Source organism: Pistacia vera, unplaced genomic scaffold, assembly GCF_008641045.1.
Source record: "Pistacia vera cultivar Batoury unplaced genomic scaffold, PisVer_v2 Contig44, whole genome shotgun sequence".
NCBI classification, from domain to species: Eukaryota; Viridiplantae; Streptophyta; class Magnoliopsida; order Sapindales; family Anacardiaceae; genus Pistacia; species Pistacia vera.
In genome coordinates this window covers 661,088-688,352 of record NW_022196268.1, presented here as the reverse complement: position 1 = coordinate 688,352, position 27,265 = coordinate 661,088, and the positions used below count along the sequence as shown (strand labels likewise).

Below are 27,265 nucleotides of genomic sequence, written 5' to 3'. Positions count from 1 at the left end.
AACTTATCTGTACTTTTGCACATGGCTCATCTCAACAAAATTAAAATGACCCTCCTTTTCAATCAACGGACCAGCAGGAACTAAAGCCCATTATAAACTAAAATTGCCCCTTCAATTTTTGTGACTCTCTACATAATACAAATTAAAATAAAAATAAAAATTATATATATAATATCTAATATATATATATATATATATATAGTAAAACCTTTCTATAGTCATAACGGTGTGATGAATTAATTTTATTACTATGAGGAGAATATAACTTAATGGAGGTGTAGTTACAAAAATTATTGTTTTGATTTCTTATTTTATAATTCATGTTTTAGTATTACAATATTATGATTTCAATTCATGTTTTAGTAGGGTTAGAATTTCAATTCAGCGCTTCAATTGCTTACTTTTGAAACAGATAGAAGATCGTGTCTTGGAACTAGCAAAAATAAGTGTCATTGATGGAACTGTAAATGCAGTTGATGCATGATCAATTGATGTGAAGCTACAGACAATTATCAATGGTTTTAAGTGTTAGTGTATGCCCTAGGAACCAATCGTGTCGTCAGTTCCAAGGCATTATGTTTTGTATATATATGTTAATGCATATATTTTGTATATACATTTTATCTTATTAATAGAAGAAACTGTTCTTATTTCACATGTGGTTTATTGCTTTATTTATATATATGTATTACATGTGAAATGTCCGGATGATACAAATCTTTAAAAGATTAAAATCATCAAAGCATTCCCTACATAGGTAATATTAATTGGGCAATAATATTACATAGTAGGCATGTTGAATGCCTCCGTAGAATATCATATGATTGTATTAGTGTGGGTGATTATAAAAGTTATATCACTAGAGCATTAGCATGGATAAGCGGTTAGTGAACTGTTTATCGAATATGGCCATTTATGATGCATCACATGAACATTTAAAATGTAGTCAATGATTTATCATAAGATCTTACTAGTGTATTATTAATCCTTAGACTTGAGATATCGCAGTTGGATTCTACATAAACGCATATGGTTCATATGGTGTATAAACACGAGGCTAATTATATTATGTGTTAATAAGCCGATTTGGCCATGTGTTGTTTATGTGTGAGGACAAGTGATAGTCAAGATGGGATCCGTTGACTTGGTATAGATTGATATCAAGTTCCTAGACAAATGTCAAGATACATTGGAAAAGGGAAATCTCTGGCCGGAGTATATAAAATGTTACTTGAAAGGTTGTTTCTTGGTGACACGTTCCATATGTTTTGATTGTCAATTTGATGTAAAATTGAGAAAATGATTGATATACCATGAATCCATTCTTAATTAGGATTAGACAATAGAAGGATTTGATTATACAACGTGTATGATTATAAAAGGGTTCGTTGGAGTATATCTTCATTGTGATTTAGGGGTTATGGAGCATTGCTAGATGCCTACCATAATCAGTGAGAGTTTTGTTCATAAAGATTTATGACAAAATATATCGAAATAGACTGTGATATTGGGCCCACGGCTAGGCTACAGTGAACCTAAGAGGTTACACATAAAAACTAAGGGGAATGGAGAAATAGCCAAAGAGAGTTGATTATCCAAGGTTGGCTAGCACCTACCAAGGGTAATAAAGTTATTTATATTTTATCATTGGATTAGATTCAATTGAGTGTTATATTAGTTATTATGAATAATTTAAGAGTTAAATTGCTAATTGGAATTCAATTCCAATTCATAATTAATCATTTTCTTTATATGAAATTGGATTTAATAATGGGTTGTAATTGTAAACATATGAACAATTTAAGGGTTAAATTGTTATGTAAACAATTTAAGATTTAAATTGTTAATTGTGGTTAAATGTTAATCCAATATTATTATTTAAAGAAGTTTAACAACTTCATAATAATTATGGAATTATTTACAACTCTAAAAAAAATTATGGAATTGTTTAAAGAAGTCCAAAACAATTATTGAATTGTTTACAAGGCTTCATATATAAAGAAAATGATATATCAATTTTAGGGTAGAGATCAAAATCTCTAAGAACCCTAAATCTCTCTCTTGGCCTAGTTCTTCTTCTACCTTGGTGTGGATACTCTTTTGTTTAATTTCTCTTGAAATTAAAAGTCTCCAAGGTTGCTAAGGACTTAAGGTAACATGTTATACCTTACTTATTTTCAATTTGATTGAATTTTTTTTTTTCAAACTATGAATATACATGTTATAGTATCACATGAATCATTCTCCATGTATTCCATCTTACATTAAGCATTGCAAAATTAGGACCTCCGATGTCGATGAATTGCAAGTTACAAATGAAGTGAATGAGGAGTAGTGTTGGAAAAGTAACCCGCTCGACTCGGCCTGCGGCAGGTTAGGGGTTTTGGCGGGTCGGGCCTAACCCAGCCCGCCACTTGGCCAGAAAGGCTGGCCTAGCCCGGCCCACTAACCTTAACCTGACGAGTTATGCTGCGGGTCGGGCCGGGTTAGCCCCTCTTTTTTTTATATATTTTTTCTTTTCTTTTTTTTTTCTTTTGTTTTTAGTTAACTTTTCAAATATCAATAATTCAATTAAATTATTTTTTGTTTGTTAACATTTCAAATATTAATTCAATTTTAATACAATAAAATTGTAATACAAGAAAAATTAGATATATTCATTTATCAAAAAATAAAATAAGAAATTACAACAATTATTACCTTGTTAAAAACCTCACCAAGAAAAACTCAATGGGCAAAAACTTGGTAAAGAAAAAAGAGTGTAATAATTGACAATTAATTTACAAGTTACAATTTACAAAACAACCAATTTGGGGGTTGACTAGGACCTCCCTCATCCGTATCATCTATATTACAAAATTGAAATGATTCTATTAAAGTATCGTTGACAACCTCGTATTAATCTTCATGGCGCCACCGTTCCCAATCTCGAAGACATATGAGGACTTCAATCATTTTTGGTGAAAGTTTAGTCTTCCTTTCATTTAAAATTCTTCCACTTGCACTAAATGTTTGTTCGGATGAGACGGTTGAGACAGGAATAGCGAAAACATCCAAGGCAAGTCTTGATAATACCGGAAAAATACATTTTCTGGTCTTCCAATATTCTAAGACATCAAAGTTGGCTCTTTGTTGTAGATCTGCTGGTAACATTTTGGGGGTTCCCAAATATTGGTGAAACTCATTACTTTATCACTGCATGGAGGACAGTATATTCGTTATTGGTGCTTCTGAATAAGAGATTGTGCTTTGGGTTCGGGTCCTCTTCGGCCTATTAAGTGCATTCTAGGAGTAAAAGTCTTCATTTGTTTCTTCTTATGCAACTTCCCTGGGTATTTCGCCTCTTTGCTGGTTCCCATACCTGTTTTTATATTGCAAATATACATCTGCAAGACACTCTCTTACCTCTCCTAGTTGATTGGCATATGCTTCGTTTTATAAATTTTCAGTTAATGTGTCTAAACCATTTTCTAAACCTGCTACTTTAATTCTAAGATCAAATAAAGCACCTAAACAATAAAGAAAATGAATGAGTTTCCAATATTTAAAAAAAAAAAAAAAGTCAATTGCCTTTATTGGTCCCCCTAAAATTTTATTGTTTATATTTTTTTCTAAATAACTCTGAAATTTTTATAATTATATGTATTATCAATGGACTAGTAGGATAATATACACCAGAAAGTTGTAAAGTGGATTGGTAAAAAATTAAAAAAAAAAGAATGAAATATTTTAGCTATATGTCAATCATTTTCTACCAAATAATGAGGACCTCTATTATTTCCTACAAAATAACTAATTAAATTTGCATAAGGTAAACATGAATCAAGCATTAAATAAGTACTATTCCATCTAATAGGCATGTCTAATGTAAAAGTTCTAGGAGACATATTTGATTTTATATAAGCATCTTGAAATTCAACATTTCTTTTATTATTACTAGTAATCCAAGCAAAAGAATCCCTAATTTTATCAATATTATCTTTAATTGTTTTCATACCATTTTTCACAGTTAAATTAATAATATGACATGCACAACGTTGGTGAAAAAACTTCAAATTGTTATAAAAAGGATAATAAATTTTAAAAAAATCTATAACTGTACTATTAGCACTTGCATTATCCAAAGTTAACCTTATTACTTTATTAATAACATCATAATCTTCTAAAACTTCGACAATTTTATTATAAATCTGTTGATCACTATGATCTATATCTATTAATTTAAATCCTAATAAAGATTTATTTAATTTACATTTGTTATCAAAATAATGACTAGTCACACGAATATAATCTTGTTTAGCTCTACCACTCCAAATATCGGCAGTTAGAGCCATACTAACATGACAACTATATATTTTATTTTTTAATTCTAATTTCATTTTGCCAAACAATTTTATTAAACCATTTCTAGTTGCAGTGAATAACTTTTAAATCCTGGAAAAAATGAATTTTTAATAAATCTTTCAAAATATTTATCTTCAACCATATTAATAGATTGATCAGTTGCAGCAATATATAAAGTTAATTGTTCCCTATATACATCAGAATTATAACGTCAAGTAGTACCCATATTAGTTATTTGAGTTTGATTGATTTCTCTATTTCCACGTTGAGCAATATGTTTATTAGCATGTCTTTTAAAGTACTAGTACCATTACCTGAATCAGCTTTATAAATATTTCCACAATACTTGCATCTTACTTTCTTCACTTGAACTCCATTTTCTGTCTCATAAAACTTATCAAAATGCACCAAAATATCTGATGTGTGTCTGTCCTCGGTTTTGACAGCAGTTGATGAACCCGTTTAAGCTTGAGATGAAGTTGGACGAGGACGACGATTACGAGGACGACTTCTAGAACCACCGGGAGCTGTAGCAGCATGGGGAGGAATCGGGGGAATATTATGAGGTGTATCAGATTCTGAGACTAGGAAAGCCGGACTATTTGAATCTACTGCATTTATGTTAGTAAATTCAAGGGGACTAGGATAGTAGTTTCCTTCATCATCGGAATTGACGGGATGGAAATATCTATCCATTGTAGTTAAAAAAAAAAATTGATATAGAAGAAATAAAAAATTAAAGAAGGAGAATTGGAATTTGGAAATATGAATTGAAAATTGCAAAAACTAATAAAAATTAAAATGAGAGCAAATTGACAACAAAGAGAATAATTGAGAGATTTCAATAGAGATTAGATAAAATGAGAGAATTTGGGATGTGAGAAAATATGAGAGTTTAGGGCCTATTTATAGAAAAAAATGAGAAAAGAAAATGATGAAAAAGACTCCTTCAACTGCTATCAAAAGGCTATATTTCAAGGGTAAAAGGGGTATTTGCAAAAAAAAAAAATATATATATATATATATTTTTTATTTTTTTTGGGCCAACCCGCGGGTCAACCCAGCCGGTTGATCGTTGGTTTGCAACGGCCAACCCGTCGGGTTGAAAATTCCCAACTCGTCGGGTCGCCGGGTTGCGATATAACAACTCGGCCTGCTCGAGGGTTGCATGCGAGTCAGGTTCAACCCAGCTCGCCTTATAGGTGGTCCGGGTTGAACCCTCTTTAATGCGGGCCAGGTTAAGGTTGACCCGCCTAACCCGACCCATTTGTTCCACCTCTAATTAGGAGAATAAAAGAGTCATTGCAAAATTGAGTGATCAGATTCGACAACTTCATTACACTAATCGAATGGATATTAATGTCTTCCTCGATCATCCAAATGAGCAACAAATCATATATGTTTTAATTAAAGAATAAACCATTGCTGCAATTTAATAAGAAGAGAAAGGAAATAACCTTGAAGATGATAGTATGGAAATACAAAAAGTTTTGTGCTATGAAGCTCTAAACATGCTTGAGAAGCTAAATATATTTTGGCTTCAACAAGAAGATATTTATGCTAGTGAGTTATTACGTACTCACAAATTAAAAGATGTGGTAACAACTCTAAAGTATAAATCATTATCTTAAACAACTTTAGATAAATATTTTATTTCATCTTAAACTTTTAATGTAACATAAAATATATATTTTTGTAATATACATATAATTATTACTATGTGGAAGCGACTTTCCTTAAGGTGGGAATTAAAAAAATTATAACTTATTACAATGTAGAGTTTATTCTTATTTATAACTATCCTAATTGGGACTAAAATTTTCTATGACTATGTAGAGTTTATTTTTATATAAGGTATCACTATTGAGAGGTTTTACTAATATATATCATAAGAATTAAGGGCATAATACACTTGTTTCTCATAGTCCAATTTCTCTTGAAGTTTCTGGCTTCACCGGCCCTCAATTTCCGAAATAGCAGATACACTTATTGAACAACTCTCTTGTTCACCCCTCAGTAAATTTGCCTCCGTCAGTTTTTGTTGAGTGTTAAATGCTGTTTGTTTTGGTGTAGGAAGTGGCACCGTTTCATTGAAGAGCATAGAAATGACATCAGGCATAGTTGGCCTATCCACTGCATATTCTTGTACGCACAAAAGACCCACATGAATGCATCTCAGGACTTGGGACCTGACGCAGGAATCAGCCAGTGTTGGATCCATTAGCTCCAGGATTCTTCCTTCTCTCCATAGCTGCCAAGTCTGCAACAACCAGAACATGTTTAGAAAGCTTAAACATGACAATATATATTGCAATGAATGTATATTGAGATATTGAGGTAGCTTACAAATCCCACTAAATTCATGGGGCGATCAAGATCATGATAAATGGCACTGTTTTTTCTGCCACTGATTATCTCCAACAGCAAGACTCCAAAACTGTATACATCTGACTTCTCTGAGAAATTGCCCTCCATCGCATACTCAGGGGACATGTAACCGCTGCATATCAAACATTAAAAACATTTTACTCCCAAAAGCTTCAATCAAGAAATGGAAAAGTTTTCGTAATTCTTCATTGGTGGATTAAGGTTAACTTACTATGTTCCGACAACTCTATTTGTATTTGCATCAGATTCATGTCGACCAAAAATTCTGGCCATGCCAAAATCAGAAATTTTGGGGTTCATATCATCATCAAGCAAAATGTTACTTGCTTTAAGATCTCTGTGGATAATTCTGAGTCTGGAATATTTATGCAAATAAAGTAGTCCTTGAGCAATTCCATCTATAATATTGTAACGTCTCTTCCAATCCAAGAGCTCCCTTTTGGTTGGTTCTGCAGAAATTACAGTCATTTAGTATTTTATTTTATTCCAAGTACAACTAAACAACAAAGCTAGAAATGATGTTGAAGTTTTGTGCGAACCAAAAAGGAAGAAGTCCAAGCTTTTGTTGGGCATGAATTCATAGATAAGCATCTTTTCGTCTCCTTTAACACAACAACCCAAAAGTCTAACGAGATTCATGTGTTGGAGTTTTGCTATGAGTAATAGTTCATTCTTGAACTCCACCAATCCTTGAACGGAACTCCTTGAGAGTCTCTTTACCGCTATTTCTAGCCCCTCTGGCAATTTTCCCTGTAATAATATTAATAACACAATAAACCCAGTTAAAATCATTAATCAGAACATGCCTGCCAATTATTCTTTTTTTTTTTTTTTTTGTTAATAGATGCATCAAGATTTACCTTATATACAGGACCAAAACCACCCTCTCCAAGTTTATTTTCAGTTGAAAAATCATTTGTTGCGGCCGTTATAGAAGCAAAAGTGAAGACTTTCAAATCATGATCTTTCTTCCCATCATTCCCTCTCTCTTTTGTATCATTAGCAATTAATTCCAATAATATAATTTCTTCACTCCTTTCCTTGTCCCCTGCATTTTTTTTCAGAAAAATGGTTAGAACCACTACTTCTCACATCGACAAATACATTGATATTATTTGTGAATGGATATTAGTACATACTTTGGAGTTTCTTCCTTCTCAAATAGCATAAGAAGCCCACGCTAAGTATTACCAAAACACCAGCAACTGCAATGATGAGCCACATCCACCATTTTCCTAACCAAAATGAGCATAGTTTTTATTAGAATTAGGACAAAATTAACCATGCAATGTGGGTGCAATTCTCCGGTTTGCAAAACTATGGGATGAGAAAGACACTAAATATTACCATTTTCTGATGAGTTGTTTAATGATGATGGCAATGCTGAACTTAGAACATAAGGCATTCTCCCATTAGTTTCAGCTGTTGTAAAGTTTACATCTGTATTCCAAAATTCACATCCAGTTCCATCTGTGTTAAGAGTATTATAACCAATACAAGAACATTCATTCCAGCATCTAGTCCAACAATCGCTTAAACCAATGCTCACATTGTCCTCAGACAAATAAGATCCTCCATCAAAAACACCTATTTGTGGCAAAAAGTCATCTTCTTTACTTCTGCAGGTAGGTTCTGACATCGCACAACCTAGATACCCATAGCATACACCGTCTATAAGAAGATTGCTAATTGCCCCTTTTTCATCCAAGACCAACCTCGAAGTACTCCCATCAAGAACAGAATAAGTGAAGTAGCTCTCATTCTGGTTAGAAACATAACTAAAATTGAATTTATCCTGCGACCCACGAACGTTCTCAAAGGTACGACTGTTCAAGTTCAAGCTCCCACTTGTCCAGTAGATATCTCCACGGCGTCTGGCAACGATTTGTCCAGTACCAGAACTGTTGTTCCACTCAAGGGAAAAAGTTCCAGGGGTAGCTATTTGTTGGCTTAACCAAGAAGTAAGCAACCAAGTTTGCCCAGTTCGGAAGTTAACCCCTAGTTTCATTCCAGGAAGTAACGTGTTAGTAGGAAAATCAAAGCTTTGCCACAAAACCTGCTTGGGAGATCCATCAGGATTCAATTCTGTCAATACAAAATTGCCAGAAGTCTCAAGTGTTGCTGTCGAGTTCTTAGCCGCTTGATTGGAATTCAACGCAATTGTGTTCCCTCCACTCTGCATAATCTTCAATACGCCGTCTGAGTCCATAGTGAGGTTGCCACTGCTTCCGTATACGGGACTGGTTCGTTGAGCAACCCATACAACATTATTGGGGTCATCTTTAAACCAGATTCCCAAGTAACGGTGAGCAGCATTTAAGGGGTTGAAAAAGCCTAAAACGAATCTGCCATCAGCTGAAGTAAGTTGGTCAGAGAATCCAAGCATTTCCCCAGTCTTAATGGTATCTCTAACAGTACTCTGTGCATGAACAGAATAAGGCGGTGCTATGCTGAAACATAGCAAAATGAAGAGGGAAACTGTAGTGTTCAGGCATAGTTTACTGGTAGCCATTGTTGGAAATTTGGAATGGCTTTAGTACGATTTCAGGTTGATTCAGTTGTTTGATGCCTTTATTATATGTTAAATGGTTTGACGTTATAATTGACTAACCAATTTCTGGTCAATTTTTGAAAAGTAGACGAAGAATTTTCAATATCAGTGTTTTAACGAGTTAAGTAAGTTTTTTGTTTTTAAATAATTAAAAAAGCTGCCGCCACATATGATGCGGCGTAATACATTGCATCCAGAAGCAGTGAATTTAGACTATATGATATTAAAATTTTATTTTTCATCTTCATTTGACTGAAACAAGTCACACATGGAAAATAATACAAAGCATATCAATTTATACAAACTGTGGATGATAAAATTGGAGGAGTTAAAATGAGAGATGAATTAATAAAAATTGATTCTATATACTAATAGTAAAGTCAAGCATGGGAAATTAATAGATTATGTCCCCAAAGACTTTGAAAAGTATTCTGGTTGGTTCTCGACGCGGAATTATAAATCTCACAAATTATTAGTATGATATGAAGTATGAACTCAAATTTTCAAAGGCATCAGTGCTAGTCAACTCCCTACCAGTTGGTTCTAAGGAATTTGACCTTAATTTCCAACGGCCTGTTGATGTTCAGAAATTGCGTAGAAGCTGATAATGTAAGTTTAAACATTGCAACAGGTGTATCATGTCGTATCGTAGTTTGCATCTTTCCCATTCAAGGCCAAGGAACCCTAGTCAGTGGTCAATGGCTGTCTCATCCATTCCTACTCCCTTTTACTGTTCCTTTTTTATAATTTCGATTTAGGTTTGTTCAAATATGTCGACACTAGACAATTAAGTTGATGGCAAATAGAAGTACGTCACCGTTTCATCACTAATAATATACTGACATAAAAGAGGAAAGTGTAACTAGAGAAGAAGAATTAATTTTCCTGGGAGGTGAAATTTTACTTTCTTTTTCCGAATATTAGAAGCATACACAATATGGTAGTTAATGAAAGATGCATAGTTTTCTGTATCCAGTTTTCTTCCTGGTTTTTGGAGCTAGTTAATAATACAGATGTCTCTTATCCACTGAGAAGTCCGAAGAAAGGATTTGTTATTGCAGATCTTATTAGGGACCCAGCTGAGTTTAATGCTGCCATGTCAACCTTGTCACGGGGAAGAAACAAGAAGTTGTCCCCTTCAATTCTCTCGAAGCCGCAAAGCTCAAGAAACTCAATTCCTCCCTCCAAACTTCCAACTCGTTGCTGTAACATGTATAGAAAGCTTAAACATGACAATATATTGCAATGAAGTATATTGAGATATTGAGGTAGCTTACAAATCCCACTAAATTCATGGGGCGATCAGATCATGATAAATGGCACTGTTTTTTCTGCCACTGATTATCCCAACAGCAAGACTCCAAAACTGTATACATCACTTCTCCGAGAAATTGCCCTCCATCGCATACTCAGGGGACATGTAACCGCTGCTAATCAAACATTAAAAACATTTTACTCCCAAAAGCTTCAATCAGAAATGGAAAAGTTTTCGTAATTTCATTGGTGGATTAAGTTAACTTACTATGTTCCGACAACTCTATTTATTTGCCTCAGATTCATGTCGACCAAAAATTCTGGCCATGCCAAAATCAGAAATTTGGGGTTATATCATCAAAGAAATGTTACTTGCTTTAAGATCTCTGTGGATAATTCTGAGTCTGGAATATTTTGCAAAAAAGTAGTCCTTGAGCAATTCCATCTATAATATTGTAACGTCTCTTCCAATCCAAGAGCTCCCTTTTGGTTGGTTCTGCAGAAATTACAATATTTAGTATTTTATTCCAAGTACAACTAAACAACAAAGCTAGAAATGATGTTGAAGTTTTGTGCGAACCAAAAGGAAGAAGTCCAAGCTTTTGTTGGGCATGAATTCATAGATCATTTTTCGTCTCCTTTAACACAACAACCCAAAAGTCTAACGAGATTCATGTGTTGGAGTTTTGCTATGAGTAATAGTTCATTCTTGAACTCCACCAATCCTTGAACGGAACTCCTTGAGAGTCTCTTTACCGCTATTTCTAGCCCCTCTGGCAATTTTCCCTGTAATAATATTAAAACACAATAAACCCAGTTAAAATCATTAATCAGAACATGCCTGCCAATTATTCTTTTTTTTTTTTTTTTTTTTGTTAATAGATGCATCAAGATTTACCTTATATAAGGACCAAACACCACCCTCTCCAGTTTATTTTCAGTTGAAAAATCATTTGTTGCGGCCGTTATAGAAGCAAAAGTGAAGACTTTCAAATCATGATCTTTCTTCCCATCATTCCTCTCTTTTGTATCATTAGCAATTAATTCAATATATAATTTCTTCACTCCTTTCCTTGTCCCCTGCATTTTTTTTCAGAAAATGGTTAGAACACTACTTCTCACATCGACAAATACATTGATATTATTTGTGAATGGATATTAGTACATACTTTGGAGTTTCTTCCTTCTCAAATAGCATAAGAAGCCACGCTAAGTATTACCAAAACACCAGCAACTGCAATGATGAGCCACACCACCATTTTCCTAACCAAAATGAGCATAGTTTAGAAAAACGAAATAAAATAACAAAAACAAACTGAATCAAGATTCATCATTGAAAAACAAGCAAAAGATGGAGAAATCTTCTCTAATTTGAAGCTCAAATCTTCAATAATCTTCTCCTTCCATGAGCTGCCTCCCAAATGACGAACCAAGACCTCTTTTTCTCTTCCTTTTCGCTCTAATTTATACCTCTCTCACTTAAGGATCAAGCCCTAGCAAGCCAAAACGCGTCGTTTTATTTTTACATCTGATGCAGGTTTCGCCGCGGCAACGATTTTTCCTTGCCATGGTGAAGAATTTCGGGCCAAATTTGAGCCTGATAGAGTCTTAATCTGGAAACGTGTTAAACATACGAATTGTAGCCCTTTCAATTATATTTCTAGTCGTTCAAGAATCAGCACAATCCGAGGTTTACAGCTTAAGTTATGACAGAAATACTGAAGCACGTCTAAAAACATTTTTCTTTAGTTCCCAACGTACTCTTCACGACTTCAAGCCAAGTTTTCACCATTGTCCAGTCAGAATTAGGAAAAACCCAAAACATGAAAGTTATAGCTCTTCTTCTTAGCTTTCAAAATCTTCTAAATTCAGGTCATTCTGAGTTTCCAAGCTCAAGTTACATAATTTACGCTCAAAACTGTCATTTATGCTAAAAATCATTGTTTAGGCCTGCAAAGACAAATTAATAGAATTGGGTAGCAATTATGGCCCAAATTGTATGAAAAGTATCATAAATCCTATCAAAATTCAATGCAAAATCATAGTGTAAAATATGATTATCAGCAGTTGATGAACCCGCTTCAGCTTGAGATGAAGTTGGACGAGTATAACAATTACGAGGACGACTTCTAGAACCATCGAAACCTGTAGCAGCATGGAGAGGAATCGGGGAAATATTATGAGGTGTATCAGATTCTGAGACTGGGAAAGCGAGACTATTTGAATCTACTGTATTTATGTTAGTAAATTCAGGGGGACTAGGATAGTAGTTTCCTTCATCATCGGAATTGACGGGATGGAAATATCTATCCATTGTAGTTAAAAAAAAAAAAAATTGATATAGAAGAAATAAAAAATTAAAGAAGGAGAATTGGAATTTGGAAATATGAATTGAAATTTGTAAAAACTAATAAAAATTAAAATGAGAGTAAATTGACAACAAAGAGAATAATTGAGAGATTTCAATAGAGATTAGAGAAATGAGAGAATGAGAGAATTTGGGATGTGAGAAAATATGAGAGTTTATGGCCTATTTATAGAAGAAAAAAAAGACGAAAAAGACCCCTCCAACTGTTATAAAACGGTTATATTTCAAGGGTAAAAGGGGTATTTGTAAAAAAAAAATTAATTTTTTATTTTATTTTTTTCGGCCAACCCGCCGGGTTGCCATATAACAACCCGGCCCGCCATGGGGTTGCATGCGGGTTGAACCCTCTTTAATGCAGGCCGGGTTAGGGTTGACCTGCCTAACCCAGCCCATTTGTTCCACCTCTAATGAGGAGAGTAAAAAAGTCATTACAGAATTAAGTGATCAGATTCGACAACTTCATTGCACTAATCGAATAGATATTAATGTCTTTCTCGATTATCTAAATGAGCAACAAATCATGTATGTTTTAACTAAAGAATAAACCATTGCTGCAATTTAATAAGAAGAGAAAGGAAATAATCTTGAGGATGATAATATGGAAATACAAAAAGTTTCGTGCTATGGAGCTCTAAACATGCTTGAGAAACTAAAAATATTTTTGCTTCAACAAGAAGGTGTTCATGTTAGCGAGTTATTACGTACTCACAAATTAAAAGATGTGGTAACAACTCTAAAGCATAAATCATTATCTTATACAACTTTAGATAAATATTTTATTTCATCTTAAACTTTTAATGTAACATAAAATATATATTTTTGTAATATACAGATAACTATTATTATGTGGAGGCAACTTTCCTTAAGATGAGAATTAAAAAAATTATAACTTATTACAATGTGGAGTTTATTCTTATTTATAACTATCCCAAATTAGGATTAAAATCTTTTATGATTATATAGAGTTTATTCCTATATAAAGTATCACTATAAAGAGGTTTTACTTTATATATATATATATATATATAAAAGAATTAAGGGCATAATACACTTGTTTCTCCTAGTCCAATTTCTCTTGAAGTTTCTGGCTTCACCGGCCCTCAATTTCCGAAATAGCAGACACACTTATTGAGCAACTCTCTTGTTCACCCCTCAGTAAATTTGCCTCCATCAGTTTTTGTTGAGTGTTAAATGCTGTTTGTTTTGGTGTAGGAAGCGGCACCGTTTCATTGAAGAGCATAGAAATGACATCAGGCATAGTTGGCCTATCCACTGCATATTCTTGTACGCACAAAAGACCCACATGAATGCATCTCAGGACTTGGGACCTGACGCAGGAATCAGCCAGTGTTGGATCCATTAGCTCCAGGATTCTTCCTTCTCTCCATAGCTGCCAAGTCTGCAACAACCAGAACATGTATAGAAAGCTTAAACATGACAATATATATTGCAATGAATGTATATTGAGATATTGAGGTAGCTTACAAATCCCACTAAATTCATGGGGCGATCAAGATCATGATAAATGGCACTGTTTTTTCTGCCACTGATTATCTCCAACAGCAAGACTCCAAAACTGTATACATCTGACTTCTCTGAGAAATTGCCCTCCATCGCATACTCAGGGGACATGTAACCGCTGCATATCAAACATTAAAAACATTTTACTCCCAAAAGCTTCAATCAAGAAATGGAAAAGTTTTCGTAATTCTTCATTGGTGGATTAAGGTTAACTTACTATGTTCCGACAACTCTATTTGTATTTGCATCAGATTCATGTCGACCAAAAATTCTGGCCATGCCAAAATCAGAAATTTTGGGGTTCATATCATCATCAAGCAAAATGTTACTTGCTTTAAGATCTCTGTGGATAATTCTGAGTCTGGAATATTTATGCAAATAAAGTAGTCCTTGAGCAATTCCATCTATAATATTGTAACGTCTCTTCCAATCCAAGAGCTCCCTTTTGGTTGGTTCTGCAGAAATTACAGTCATTTAGTATTTTATTTTATTCCAAGTACAACTAAACAACAAAGCTAGAAATGATGTTGAAGTTTTGTGCGAACCAAAAAGGAAGAAGTCCAAGCTTTTGTTGGGCATGAATTCATAGATAAGCATCTTTTCGTCTCCTTTAACACAACAACCCAAAAGTCTAACGAGATTCATGTGTTGGAGTTTTGCTATGAGTAATAGTTCATTCTTGAACTCCACCAATCCTTGAACGGAACTCCTTGAGAGTCTCTTTACCGCTATTTCTAGCCCCTCTGGCAATTTTCCCTGTAATAATATTAATAACACAATAAACCCAGTTAAAATCATTAATCAGAACATGCCTGCCAATTATTCTTTTTTTTTTTTTTTTTGTTAATAGATGCATCAAGATTTACCTTATATACAGGACCAAAACCACCCTCTCCAAGTTTATTTTCAGTTGAAAAATCATTTGTTGCGGCCGTTATAGAAGCAAAAGTGAAGACTTTCAAATCATGATCTTTCTTCCCATCATTCCCTCTCTCTTTTGTATCATTAGCAATTAATTCCAATAATATAATTTCTTCACTCCTTTCCTTGTCCCCTGCATTTTTTTTCAGAAAAATGGTTAGAACCACTACTTCTCACATCGACAAATACATTGATATTATTTGTGAATGGATATTAGTACATACTTTGGAGTTTCTTCCTTCTCAAATAGCATAAGAAGCCCACGCTAAGTATTACCAAAACACCAGCAACTGCAATGATGAGCCACATCCACCATTTTCCTAACCAAAATGAGCATAGTTTTTATTAGAATTAGGACAAAATTAACCATGCAATGTGGGTGCAATTCTCCGGTTTGCAAAACTATGGGATGAGAAAGACACTAAATATTACCATTTTCTGATGAGTTGTTTAATGATGATGGCAATGCTGAACTTAGAACATAAGGCATTCTCCCATTAGTTTCAGCTGTTGTAAAGTTTACATCTGTATTCCAAAATTCACATCCAGTTCCATCTGTGTTAAGAGTATTATAACCAATACAAGAACATTCATTCCAGCATCTAGTCCAACAATCGCTTAAACCAATGCTCACATTGTCCTCAGACAAATAAGATCCTCCATCAAAAACACCTATTTGTGGCAAAAAGTCATCTTCTTTACTTCTGCAGGTAGGTTCTGACATCGCACAACCTAGATACCCATAGCATACACCGTCTATAAGAAGATTGCTAATTGCCCCTTTTTCATCCAAGACCAACCTCGAAGTACTCCCATCAAGAACAGAATAAGTGAAGTAGCTCTCATTCTGGTTAGAAACATAACTAAAATTGAATTTATCCTGCGACCCACGAACGTTCTCAAAGGTACGACTGTTCAAGTTCAAGCTCCCACTTGTCCAGTAGATATCTCCACGGCGTCTGGCAACGATTTGTCCAGTACCAGAACTGTTGTTCCACTCAAGGGAAAAAGTTCCAGGGGTAGCTATTTGTTGGCTTAACCAAGAAGTAAGCAACCAAGTTTGCCCAGTTCGGAAGTTAACCCCTAGTTTCATTCCAGGAAGTAACGTGTTAGTAGGAAAATCAAAGCTTTGCCACAAAACCTGCTTGGGAGATCCATCAGGATTCAATTCTGTCAATACAAAATTGCCAGAAGTCTCAAGTGTTGCTGTCGAGTTCTTAGCCGCTTGATTGGAATTCAACGCAATTGTGTTCCCTCCACTCTGCATAATCTTCAATACGCCGTCTGAGTCCATAGTGAGGTTGCCACTGCTTCCGTATACGGGACTGGTTCGTTGAGCAACCCATACAACATTATTGGGGTCATCTTTAAACCAGATTCCCAAGTAACGGTGAGCAGCATTTAAGGGGTTGAAAAAGCCTAAAACGAATCTGCCATCAGCTGAAGTAAGTTGGTCAGAGAATCCAAGCATTTCCCCAGTCTTAATGGTATCTCTAACAGTACTCTGTGCATGAACAGAATAAGGCGGTGCTATGCTGAAACATAGCAAAATGAAGAGGGAAACTGTAGTGTTCAGGCATAGTTTACTGGTAGCCATTGTTGGAAATTTGGAATGGCTTTAGTACGATTTCAGGTTGATTCAGTTGTTTGATGCCTTTATTATATGTTAAATGGTTTGACGTTATAATTGACTAACCAATTTCTGGTCAATTTTTGAAAAGTAGACGAAGAATTTTCAATATCAGTGTTTTAACGAGTTAAGTAAGTTTTTTGTTTTTAAATAATTAAAAAAGCTGCCGCCACATATGATGCGGCGTAATACATTGCATCCAGAAGCAGTGAATTTAGACTATATGATATTAAAATTTTATTTTTCATCTTCATTTGACTGAAACAAGTCACACATGGAAAATAATACAAAGCATATCAATTTATACAAACTGTGGATGATAAAATTGGAGGAGTTAAAATGAGAGATGAATTAATAAAAATTGATTCTATATACTAATAGTAAAGTCAAGCATGGGAAATTAATAGATTATGTCCCCAAAGACTTTGAAAAGTATTCTGGTTGGTTCTCGACGCGGAATTATAAATCTCACAAATTATTAGTATGATATGAAGTATGAACTCAAATTTTCAAAGGCATCAGTGCTAGTCAACTCCCTACCAGTTGGTTCTAAGGAATTTGACCTTAATTTCCAACGGCCTGTTGATGTTCAGAAATTGCGTAGAAGCTGATAATGTAAGTTTAAACATTGCAACAGGTGTATCATGTCGTATCGTAGTTTGCATCTTTCCCATTCAAGGCCAAGGAACCCTAGTCAGTGGTCAATGGCTGTCTCATCCATTCCTACTCCCTTTTACTGTTCCTTTTTTATAATTTCGATTTAGGTTTGTTCAAATATGTCGACACTAGACAATTAAGTTGATGGCAAATAGAAGTACGTCACCGTTTCATCACTAATAATATACTGACATAAAAGAGGAAAGTGTAACTAGAGAAGAAGAATTAATTTTCCTGGGAGGTGAAATTTTACTTTCTTTTTCCGAATATTAGAAGCATACACAATATGGTAGTTAATGAAAGATGCATAGTTTTCTGTATCCAGTTTTCTTCCTGGTTTTTGGAGCTAGTTAATAATACAGATGTCTCTTATCCACTGAGAAGTCCGAAGAAAGGATTTGTTATTGCAGATCTTATTAGGGACCCAGCTGAGTTTAATGCTGCCATGTCAACCTTGTCACGGGGAAGAAACAAGAAGTTGTCCCCTTCAATTCTCTCGAAGCCGCAAAGCTCAAGAAACTCAATTCCTCCCTCCAAACTTCCAACTCGTTGCTGTTCAAAATTGATAAGAAAAGAAAGCGTTAACGAGTCTTGTAGCAATAATAGAATAATTGTTTAGTTGTGCTTACACAAAGACAAAAACATATCGGACGTCTAAGATTGGCAGAAAACTTGAAAGATAGATATTGCTTATAAAAATAAATGGCTAACAAACTAACAATCATACTTGGAGAAAGCTCAAAGAGCAATAGTACACTTTCAACTCCCAGCAGCATTTGAATCGATGGATTCCTTAACCGCAGTACTTAAAAGAAAGATAAATGCAGATGAAGCAAATCTCAAGATATATACTGAATTCAACTATTATGGAAGGCTTTTGGTCCTATATAAAAGGATACCCTTTTTTTTCCTTTTAAGAAAAAAGAGCCAAAAGACAAGGGAAAATTAATATAGTCCATTTCGAAGAACATATCTGTTGTCTCAGTTAAATCTTGTGACAACAAACAAACCTACAAGTTTCCTTGAAATTGACAACTTCAATCTCTAAGGAGCTTAAAAGTAGTCGGTATAAACTTCAGTCAGTTACAGAAGCCAGGATAAAGTTTTATCAACAGAATCAACCAGTGGAATCTCAGCTTACCTGGAATAATGGGTTGCTTAATCGAATCTTCCTGAATTTTTCCTCATTAGGATTCTTTACAACGTTTCCGACATAAATCAACAGAGTTTGGAAGGCCATTTTGACTCTTGCATCCTCATCCTATTCCCAAAAACCGATAAATGAATGATAAAAATTGAGAAGAAGAATAAGGCTATTGATAGCAATATGTCAAATAAGAATCCAACATAACAAACAAAGCAGCATATGTAATTATATATGTTTGCAAGATATGGATAATGGAATTGCATAGAGCCCAAAGAATCAACTAAAAACCAGACATAGTTTACTTAAATATGAGGGGTGTTGAAATTAGTTGAGGCTTCTTACTTTTTCATCTGGACATTAAAAAAGACTCAGTTACTAAGTCATAACCATCTGTGTTTATGCTAAAATTTAATAAGATTCTTCGCAAAACTGGATGTGTCTTAGAAGTTCACCATCTATTTTATGAATATCAAAATAACCTCACAGTCACGAGAAAATTTTTATTGTCCTTGCAGGCCAAGCACATGCATCTAGTTCCATGCGGATGACTTCCCAACTCTTCAGCTTGCTTTAACTACCAATACAATATGATGGACAGATGCCATTTACCTTGTAATTGCGTCTGAGATGCCTTAAACATTCTCTCATATGGTCAAGCTTCGTCATATGCAAAACAGGCAAAGAGTTCTGCGATTTTAACGAGACCCAAGGAACACTTTGTCAGCTCATGCTTTGGGATGAGAGAATTCCATAAATGCAAAGATCTTTTTTTTTTTTTTTTTTTTTTCTAGCCAACCATACCATTTTATCTTGCACAACAGGCGTCGAGCGATCAACACCTGCACGGTTTTCTGATGGAAGTCCAAGCTTCTGCCTTCTTTCTAACTGTGAAGACATGCAAACAATTTTTAGAGCCACAACAATTTTGAGAGAGTCGAAACAGTTACTGCTTAAATCAAGATCAATATATATCAACAGTAAATGTTAAGTTCGATCTCGACGATAATGCACATTATTTGTTTCAAATGCATTTTTCGACAAGCATATTAACTTCGGATACTCTGTTCGTTACCTATTTAAAATTTTTATGTCACCATCCAGTGCTTCTCGACTGGAAAAACTCCATATATTTTTTTTCCTTAGAACCTTGTTTGTGACTTCCTTTCCTTCTTTTTTTTTTCCAATATCTTTTCCTGTTTTCAACTTTTGCAGGGTCTTTAGTTATTTAAAATCGCAATTTGCATTACTCTAAAATATTTTCAAACAGAAATAAACATTCTCAGCATAAAAATGGACTGATAGATCCAATAGCAAAGGTCTTTTAAAAATCTGAAACAGATAAAATTTTAAATTTTTATCTACTAAGAGTGAAATCTAATTTTCACGCAGTCATGAAAAGTATACATAAAAAGTGGTAAGAATTCGACAAACACCTTGTCCGCTTCTAGTTTTTGAAGAACTTTCTCCCTAGCTCTTTTCTCTTCCTCTTTCTCTGCTTTCTTTAGGGCTATGAAGCTGATAAAATTTTACCTCCAGAAGTCAAAAGAAAAATAATAATACATGCTAGATAGGAAGGCATAAAACTGTATGCAAGCAGAAATTATTAGAACAAGACATACCGTTTTCTTTCATTGTCCTCTGCAATTCGCTTTGCTTCAAATAACTCTTTACCTGCTCGAATCCTTTCCTGTGAAATATATAGTAGGTAGTAAGCAAACTAAAAACCCTTGATGCTAGGAAGCTCAAATTAGCAAAATAAATGACGGAATTTTCAGAACAGGTCAAACATTCTAAGCTGAACTGCAAAACAGACTACAAAATACCAAATTGATATTTACAAGCATGGTGATGAGTAGTTATTGAAAACACATCCAACTAAATTTAACAAATTATAACATACTGTAATAAGATTATAGAGGAGGGTAGCATTAGCCATCACAGAAATCCTAAAAGTAAAACAATCTTAGAAAAGAAAATCTCTCTACAAATAACATAGGTCCTAACTCCTTTAAGACTGCATTCTTCGGAAATGGAAAAGGCAAGAGAAATATTGAATTTGAACACTGCCAAGAAGCTAGTCATCTTATCCTACTCAATTCTTGTTCATGCATACTTGATAAAGACAGAGACAGAGAGAGAAAGAAACAGGGGAGCATTACAGCTTCAGGAATATCAGATAAAGGATTTATCACGTAACAAAAGGTATAAACATCTGCAAACTACCTTCTCCCTTTCTCTGTCCAATTTCTTTTCTTCTTCTTCTTTCTTCTGGCGAGCTCGATCCCTAAGAACAAGCAACATTATTGACAATGAAAAAAGAAAGAACGGGAAGTAGTATATGTCTCAAAATATCGAGAAAAATTTTGAGGGTAGAAAACCAGAGAGTAAGTGTGGAATTAGACATAATGTGAGAATAAAAAGCTGCAAAGGCATTTATTAAAAGAAGAAAAAAAAAACCTTAATTCCTGTGCTTTCATTTTGATTTCTTCTGTTGTACGGTCAGGTTCAAGAGACTCAATTTCTATGTTGACTGCTACCTGAATTGAATTGAACATATGAGACAAGTAGCATCCTGAAACAGTACAAGAAAGATTACATATTCTAAAAGTCTTATGCTCTATTAGTTGATATTAATTTTTGAACCTAATAACCTTTCTCAAACTTTTTATGCATTTCCTTTGACAGAAGACAAGATCCTCTATTAAGCCTTACAAAAAAGCAAACCTTCAAATTTGGAACCATGAACCAAAACAGACAAGCAGCATGATACAAACAAAGTGGGAGCTAAGAAAAAGGAAAACTATTAGCAGACAAGTTAGTAAGAAGCTGCTCTGTTTTTCTGAAGTTAGTCAGGAGCGTTTTGAATCTTTTGATGATTCCTCTATTTGCTGAGAAGAGCTTTGCAGCCGCCCATGGTTCTTAATTGTGGTTAAGATGCCTTATCAGTCTTTTACAAGATGTATTTATAGCTTTTTCAGTAATCTTTTACTTTGTTAGTTTGTTACTATAATCTAAATTAACCTAGTTGGGAGCTAGCTCTTCCATCCTAGAATATCACATATGAAGTACCACAGAATTAGACCTTATCTACGAAAAGGACAGTGCAGTGTAAGGAAGGAACGAGATTGTCAAGATGACAAAAAAAACATACCAAGGGCATTTCATCAATGTCTGCATCATTCTCGTGATTAATGATCCAATTTATAGCATCCTCAAGACTAGAATTTCCTGATAAAAGGAAAATAAAGAAATTCTATCTTTCAAATTAAATAGAAAGTAATCTAAGCCCAAAAGGCATGTGAAAGTTACACCTCTTAAAGTAAAACGCTTATAACATACTCATATAAGATCTGTCATACTCATAGAAACTCAAATCTTATTTAGGCTCATGAGCTTTGAAGCCCGTTCGGCTTCATATTAACATATTACTCTCATATTATATCTACATTGTGAAGACTCACCAGAATAGTGAAGGGCTCGTGCTGATCGGGCCAGTGAGAATCCAAACTCTTCAAGCTGCCGGAGAAGCTTCTGGTTTACTTCCAGAACAGGCGTTTCTACGTGAAAGTATAATAACGATAGTTAATGAAATATCACACATTTGTCTCCCTAAATCACAATGAGATTAAAACAGTGGCAAAAATCGAAAATGATTCTCGAATAGCCAATCAAACAAGTCTAAAATTGTTATTGCAAATTCACGCCAAATTAAACCAAAAATATTTGTTATCAACTGCCTCTGAATAAAACAGTTGGCTCGATCATTTTGACGAAACTTCTTACTAGCGGCAGGGAAAAACAACTTTTACAGAAAGACTCGTACCTTGTTCGGACGGCATTGGAAATGAGATGTGGAATGACTTCGATTGGTAACAAAAAGGAGATTGAAATGGCGTGGAGAGGCTTCCAAGCTTAGGGGATCGACAGAAACCTTACAGCGAAAGTAAAATTTATAATGCAAAGCCATTGAAGATTTATTCTTTACTGATTCTAAGTTGTAAGGAAAGAAAGCTGAAAGCCCCAGAACCACTCCCGATTCTTCTTTGTATTTATCCTTTGTGGCTGCCTTCTTCACAAGTAAAGAACTTCAGTCCCTGCGCGGTTTTCTTGTGACGTTTTGTCTTCGTTGTGGAGCCCTTTCGATGTGCAGCACTCGTGAACTTTCTAATTTTCATCCAAGGGTTTTGGTTTTGGGATATTTATTTTAAATCACATTTTTGAATTGAGGACATATTTAATGCAATCCAACGGCAACGAGGTATTTCATTGTAATATGTCAATTATTTACTATATTTTTATGAATAAAGTAGGTAGATAAACACCACAAATGCGACATGGCGAAATTCATTTTTGGGCAATCGAGACTCACGTGAGTTAACTAATTTCAAGCTAACATTTTATAAGAGAAAGTTAATAAGAAGTATTGGTTAGTATGATATTACTCTATTTTTATTTGAATTACAAAAATGAATGTAATAAAATAATTTGGTTAACTGTAGTAGAGAAACTAAGAAAGTTGTCACTTTATTTTATAAATTTGAATCCAACGTAATTGAAATTAGATTAAGTAAAACTTTAAGAGATTGGACTGATGATCAAGGAAGATTGCTCTTTTTCTTAAGTTTCTAGATTCAAACTTTAGGATTATATATCACAATAATATTATGGACTTCTGGTTTACCTGATCCTTAATACTGTAAAAATAGTCTTTATGTGACAGCTCTCAATTACGTAGGCGGAACCCATTGTTGAATAAACAAGACCCATTATAAATTGATTAATTACGAATTGTCATATCAAGATCGTAAGAAAAAGTTAATGAGATTAGATTGTAAGTGTAATATTATACAAATAAGAATTATTTTGACCAAATATGTTCCAAATGGAATCAATAAATATTTTTGTTCTGTTTTGGTTTATTGTTTTAATACTTTTTAGAATAATATTTAAAAAAAAAGTAAAATTAAGTTATTTTTATGATAAAAATAATTATTAATATTTTAAGAGTCGAATAAAATATGATTAAATTTTAAAAATATTGAAACAAATATATTTTTTTGATTTTTAAATTAAGATAATTGAATAGGGTAGAATAGTAATAGTCAGCCAGTCATCAAACAAAGTAAGGAACGGTGCTTCTCATCAGTCATCACGGCGCAGATATTAAAATAATAATTAATGATAATACACTAGAGAGTTGAGACGGTTCCAGAAACCGTTGGAACAATGAGCAGAAAGAACAATAAACAGCATGACAGATTCTAAAGAAGAGAGACTCAGAGAGAAAATTATAAGAATCTTTCAATGAGCAAACCCAGAACAGTAAAGCTGTTCAGCCCGTCACTATCGAGAGTCGAAACAGTTACTGCTTAAATCAAGATCAATATATATCAACAGTAAATGTTAAGTTCGATCTCGACGATAATGCACATTATTTGTTTCAAATGCATTTTTCGACAAGCATATTAACTTCGGATACTCTGTTCGTTACCTATTTAAAATTTTTATGTCACCATCCAGTGCTTCTCGACTGGAAAAACTCCATATATTTTTTTTCCTTAGAACCTTGTTTGTGACTTCCTTTCCTTCTTTTTTTTTTCCAATATCTTTTCCTGTTTTCAACTTTTGCAGGGTCTTTAGTTATTTAAAATCGCAATTTGCATTACTCTAAAATATTTTCAAACAGAAATAAACATTCTCAGCATAAAAATGGACTGATAGATCCAATAGCAAAGGTCTTTTAAAAATCTGAAACAGATAAAATTTTAAATTTTTATCTACTAAGAGTGAAATCTAATTTTCACGCAGTCATGAAAAGTATACATAAAAAGTGGTAAGAATTCGACAAACACCTTGTCCGCTTCTAGTTTTTGAAGAACTTTCTCCCTAGCTCTTTTCTCTTCCTCTTTCTCTGCTTTCTTTAGGGCTATGAAGCTGATAAAATTTTACCTCCAGAAGTCAAAAGAAAAATAATAATACATGCTAGATAGGAAGGCATAAAACTGTATGCAAGCAGAAATTATTAGAACAAGACATACCGTTTTCTTTCATTGTCCTCTGCAATTCGCTTTGCTTCAAATAACTCTTTACCTGCTCGAATCCTTTCCTGTGAAATATATAGTAGGTAGTAAGCAAACTAAAAACCCTTGATGCTAGGAAGCTCAAATTAGCAAAATAAATGACGGAATTTTCAGAACAGGTCAAACATTCTAAGCTGAACTGCAAAACAGACTACAAAATACCAAATTGATATTTACAAGCATGGTGATGAGCAGTTATTGAAAACACATCCAACTAAATTTAACAAATTATAACATACTGTAATAAGATTATAGATGAGGGTAGCATTAGCCATCACAGAAATCCTAAAAGTAAAACAATCTTAGAAAAGAAAATATCTCTACAAATAACATAGGTCCTAACTCCTTTAACACTGGATTCTTCCGAAATGGAAAAGGCAAGAGAAATATTGAATTTGAACACTGCCAAGAAGTTAGTCATCTTATCTTACTCAATTCTTGTTCATGCATACTTGTGAGAGAGAGAGAGAGAGAAACAGGGGAGCATTACAGCTTCAGGAATATCAGATAAAGGATTTATCATGTAACAAATGGTATAAACATCTGCAAACTACCTTCTCCTTTTCTCTGTCCAATTTCTTTTCTTCGTCTTCTTTCTTCTGGCGAGCTCGATCCCTAAGAACAAGCAACATTATTGACAATGAAAAAAGAAAGAACGGGAAGTAGTATATGTCTCAAAATATCGAGAAAAATATTTGAGGGTAGAAAACCAGAGAGTAAGTGTGGAATTAGACATACTGTGAGAATAAAAAGCTGCAAAGGCATTTATTCAAAGAAGAAGAAAAAAAACCTTAATTCCTGTGCTTTCATTTTGATTTCTTCTGTTGTAAGGTCAGGTTCAAGAGACTCAATTTCGATGTTGACTGCTACCTGAATTGAATTGAACATATGAGACAAGTAGCATCCTGAAACAGTACAAGAAAGATTACATATTCTAAAAGTCTTATGATCTATTAGTTGATATTAATTTTTGAACCTAATAACCTTTCTCAAACTTTTTATGCATTTCCTTTGACAGAAGACAAGATCCTCTATTAAGCCTTACAAAAAAGCAAACCTTCAAATTTGGAACCATGAACCAAAACAGACAAGCAGCATGATACAAACAAAGTGGGAGCTAAGAAAAAGGAAAACTATTAGCAGACAAGTTAGTAAGAAGCTGCTCTGTTTTTCTGAAGTTAGTCAGGAGCGTTTTGAATCTTTTGATGATTCCTCTATTTGCTGAGAAGAGCTTTGCAGCCGCCCATGGTTCTTAATTGTGGTTAAGATGCCTTATCAGTCTTTTACAAGATGTATTTATAGCTTTTTCAGTAATCTTTTACTTTGTTAGTTTGTTACTATAATCTAAATTAACCTAGTTGGGAGCTAGCTCTTCCATCCTAGAATATCACATATGAAGTACCACAGAATTAGACCTTATCTACGAAAAGGACAGTGCAGTGTAAGGAAGGAACGAGATTGTCAAGATGACAAAAAAAACATACCAAGGGCATTTCATCAATGTCTGCATCATTCTCGTGATTAATGATCCAATTTATAGCATCCTCAAGACTAGAATTTCCTGATAAAAGGAAAATAAAGAAATTCTATCTTTCAAATTAAATAGAAAGTAATCTAAGCCCAAAAGGCATGTGAAAGTTACACCTCTTAAAGTAAAACGCTTATAACATACTCATATAAGATCTGTCATACTCATAGAAACTCAAATCTTATTTAGGCTCATGAGCTTTGAAGCCCGTTCGGCTTCATATTAACATATTACTCTCATATTATATCTACATTGTGAAGACTCACCAGAATAGTGAAGGGCTCGTGCTGATCGGGCCAGTGAGAATCCAAACTCTTCAAGCTGCCGGAGAAGCTTCTGGTTTACTTCCAGAACAGGCGTTTCTACGTGAAAGTATAATAACGATAGTTAATGAAATATCACACATTTGTCTCCCTAAATCACAATGAGATTAAAACAGTGGCAAAAATCGAAAATGATTCTCGAATAGCCAATCAAACAAGTCTAAAATTGTTATTGCAAATTCACGCCAAATTAAACCAAAAATATTTGTTATCAACTGCCTCTGAATAAAACAGTTGGCTCGATCATTTTGACGAAACTTCTTACTAGCGGCAGGGAAAAACAACTTTTACAGAAAGACTCGTACCTTGTTCGGACGGCATTGGAAATGAGATGTGGAATGACTTCGATTGGTAACAAAAAGTAGATTGAAATGGCGTGGAGAGTCTTCCAAGCTCAGGGGATCGACAGAAACCTTACAGCGAAAGTAAAATTTATAATGCAAAGCCATTGAAGATTTATTCTTTACTGATTCTAAGTTGTAAAGAAAGAAAGCTGAAAGCCCCAGAACCACTCCCTATTCTCCTTTGTATTTATACTTTGGGGCTGCCTTGT

General features: G+C 34.1%; 3 protein-coding genes across 3 annotated transcripts; all 3 read right to left on the bottom strand.

Moving 5' to 3' along the window:
- Positions 1–6,295: 6,295 nt before the first annotated feature.
- LOC116144193 lies at positions 6,296–16,967 on the bottom strand. Its single transcript, XM_031429646.1, has 18 exons — positions 15,780–16,967; positions 15,572–15,667; positions 15,293–15,480; positions 14,972–15,182; positions 14,644–14,881; positions 14,391–14,544; positions 13,997–14,304; positions 11,758–11,800; positions 11,436–11,617; positions 10,910–11,033; positions 10,359–10,486; positions 8,080–9,263; positions 7,872–7,967; positions 7,593–7,780; positions 7,272–7,482; positions 6,944–7,181; positions 6,691–6,844; positions 6,296–6,604 (listed from the first exon to the last, which is right to left on the bottom strand). Exons 1-18 carry the CDS (start codon positions 16,942–16,944, stop codon positions 6,296–6,298), a joined length of 5,217 nt encoding a protein of 1,738 aa, XP_031285506.1. The 5' UTR covers positions 16,945–16,967.
- Positions 16,968–17,856: 889 nt separating this feature from the next.
- On the bottom strand, positions 17,857–22,812 carry LOC116144213 (UBX domain-containing protein 1-like). The gene is made up of 11 exons (XM_031429661.1): positions 22,605–22,812; positions 22,243–22,338; positions 21,933–22,009; positions 21,239–21,318; positions 21,005–21,065; positions 20,401–20,468; positions 20,215–20,296; positions 19,583–19,666; positions 19,391–19,468; positions 18,776–18,895; positions 17,857–18,186 (listed from the first exon to the last, which is right to left on the bottom strand). The coding sequence occupies exons 1-11, from the start codon at positions 22,618–22,620 to the stop codon at positions 18,004–18,006; spliced, it is 945 nt and encodes a 314-aa protein (XP_031285521.1). The 5' UTR covers positions 22,621–22,812; the 3' UTR covers positions 17,857–18,003.
- Positions 22,813–24,448: 1,636 nt separating this feature from the next.
- Positions 24,449–27,068, bottom strand: LOC116144191 (UBX domain-containing protein 1-like). The gene is made up of 8 exons (XM_031429645.1): positions 27,018–27,068; positions 26,656–26,751; positions 26,342–26,422; positions 25,652–25,727; positions 25,416–25,476; positions 24,820–24,887; positions 24,634–24,715; positions 24,449–24,529 (listed from the first exon to the last, which is right to left on the bottom strand). The coding sequence occupies exons 1-8, from the start codon at positions 27,031–27,033 to the stop codon at positions 24,449–24,451; spliced, it is 561 nt and encodes a 186-aa protein (XP_031285505.1). The 5' UTR covers positions 27,034–27,068.
- Between the last annotated feature and the right edge of the window lie 197 nt (positions 27,069–27,265).

Coding starts and splice junctions, on each gene's coding strand:
- LOC116144213 (XM_031429661.1), bottom strand. Junction 20,469..21,004: donor TGGACAGAGAAAGGGAGAAG/GTAGTTTGCAGA, acceptor TATATTTCACAG/GAAAGGATTCGAGCAGGTAA. Junction 18,896..19,390: donor ATCTCAGACGCAATTACAAG/GTAAATGGCATC, acceptor TTTTGGGAATAG/GATGAGGATGCAAGAGTCAA.
- LOC116144191 (XM_031429645.1), bottom strand. Junction 24,888..25,415: donor TGGACAGAGAAAAGGAGAAG/GTAGTTTGCAGA, acceptor TATATTTCACAG/GAAAGGATTCGAGCAGGTAA. Junction 24,530..24,633: donor AAAAACTAGAAGCGGACAAG/GTGTTTGTCGAA, acceptor TATCTGTTTCAG/ATTTTTAAAAGACCTTTGCT.
- LOC116144193 (XM_031429646.1), bottom strand. CDS start 16,944: ATGGCTACCAGTAAACTATGCCTGAACACTACAGTTTCCCTCTTCATT. Junction 15,668..15,779: donor AAACAACTCATCAGAAAATG/GTAATATTTAGT, acceptor CATTTTGGTTAG/GAAAATGGTGGATGTGGCTC. Junction 6,605..6,690: donor CCATGAATTTAGTGGGATTT/GTAAGCTACCTC, acceptor TGGTTGTTGCAG/ACTTGGCAGCTATGGAGAGA.